Source organism: Hordeum vulgare, chromosome 6H, assembly GCF_904849725.1.
Source record: "Hordeum vulgare subsp. vulgare chromosome 6H, MorexV3_pseudomolecules_assembly, whole genome shotgun sequence".
Lineage (NCBI taxonomy): Eukaryota > Viridiplantae > Streptophyta > Magnoliopsida > Poales > Poaceae > Hordeum > Hordeum vulgare.
The window spans coordinates 444,413,401-444,415,121 of record NC_058523.1 but is presented as its reverse complement, the minus strand read 5'-3'; the positions used below and the strand labels follow the sequence as shown (position 1 = coordinate 444,415,121).

General features: G+C 56.1%; 1 protein-coding gene across 1 annotated transcript; it reads left to right on the top strand.

The window, feature by feature from the left end:
• Positions 1 to 248: 248 nt before the first annotated feature.
• LOC123403303 (brassinosteroid-responsive RING protein 1-like) lies at positions 249 to 1,275 on the top strand. Its single transcript, XM_045097253.1, has one exon. It carries the CDS (start codon positions 451 to 453, stop codon positions 892 to 894), a length of 444 nt encoding a protein of 147 aa, XP_044953188.1. The 5' UTR covers positions 249 to 450; the 3' UTR covers positions 895 to 1,275.
• Positions 1,276 to 1,721: the final 446 nt, after the last annotated feature.

The window sequence follows — 1,721 nt, the reverse complement described above, 5'->3', positions numbered from 1 at the left end:
ATACGCCCCTGCCACCACGCGGCCGTTGGACCATACGGGTTATTACCACCGCGTCGCTCGTCCCTGGCGCTTTAACGACCTGGGCTGGGCAGCTTCCGCGCACGGGCCGAGCACGCACGCACGCACGCCTGCCATTTCCCATGCCGAGAGACGTACGGCGAAGTCATCCACCCTCCGTCCACCCCTCCCCAACTCTTCCCGGTCCGCGTTATCCTCCACCAAAACCACGTGAAACTGACCGACTCCGCCTTCTTCGCTCGCTCTGCCGCTCTATATAACCTGCGAGCGCGCGCGCTTTCCTCCCGACTCACTCGGCTCGATCAAGCATACACACACACATATATATATACACACGTCCTCTCCTCCTCCTCGCCCGCTACAAACGACGACAGGCCCGGCCGGCGGTCGCAAGCGCGCGCAACGTTCGAACTCCGCGCGTGATCGGAGATCATGGGGTTCCCCCTGGTGTGCTACTGCGTGTTCATCCCGAAGCCGGTCATCGCCTTCTGCAAGCTCGTCGGCGCCGTCAGGGACGCCCTCATGCTGCTGCTCTCCCTCGTCGGCCTCTGCCGCTCCCCGCGCCGCTCCGTGGACGACGCCCCGCTGCCCGAGGAGGTCAAGGCGCGGCTCCCGGCCGTCGAGTTCTCTTGGCTGGCGCGTCCGGAGCAGCAGCAGCAGGGGTGCCACGACGGCGCGGCGGCGTGCATCGTGTGCCTGGAGAGGCTGGAGGCGGCGGACGAGGTGCGGCGGCTGGGCAACTGCGCGCACGCCTTCCACCGCGGCTGCATCGACGGGTGGATCGACCTCGGCCGGACCACGTGCCCGCTCTGCCGCTCCCACCTACTGCCGCGCGCGCGGAGGGCCAGCCCCAGCCTCCTCACGCGCGTTTGGTGAGCACCAACCGCGCGCCCGATCGTTAGCTCGGACGCCCCCACGTCTTTCCTTTTCCCAGCGCGGTGGCGGCCGGCAGCTGGGTCCGGGGAGGTGGCGCCGCAATGCTGCACGGAGATTCGCGATCTGGACCGGCTACATGTATATTTATTCTGGGGTCTATACATTATCTCAAAATTGAGATTATTTAGCTTTAGGGTTTGTATATATAGAGCACACCAATAGGTGCATACGCATAGGTTTCTATTCTCCTGGAGAACGATTAATTAGTCAAATATATATATATATATATCTTGTCGTGATTGGTTACTGTATCTCCAAGTGTCAACAGCTAGAAAACTCATGTAGTACTACCTGTTATTTTCTTGACATTGTTTGTTTTTAGGTTGCTTACCACATGGAGCATGTGGTATGTACCTCTTATTTATGACGTATACAATCCCAGTCGCGGGACTACGACGTACAGCTGTGTAACTCGTACTACTTGATGCTTCATAGGAAAATAAAATAAAATTGACGATTGTTAGCTGACTGAGTTTTGTTTTTGAGGGTTTCGTCTACTTCAATTTGCATTAGCCAATAAATGAGCGCGGGAGATTCTGGACACGAACATGTGCACATTCCGCAGCTTAATTAAGTCTACACAGTTCGGAAAAGACAGATAACCACGGCTCCACGGTATTTAGACCGAACATAGAACTATCAACGAATTATTCATTTCCACTGTTTCTATGCTCCAATGATACACACGACATAATTGGAACAGGACTGGGTGTGAGGGCATCTTCAACGCCGACCCTTAAACCGTCCGCATACATTCATATTGTATG

Bases quoted from the DNA above. Each gene is read 5' to 3' on its own strand.
- LOC123403303 (XM_045097253.1), top strand. From the start codon at position 451: ATGGGGTTCCCCCTGGTGTGCTACTGCGTGTTCATCCCGAAGCCGGTC.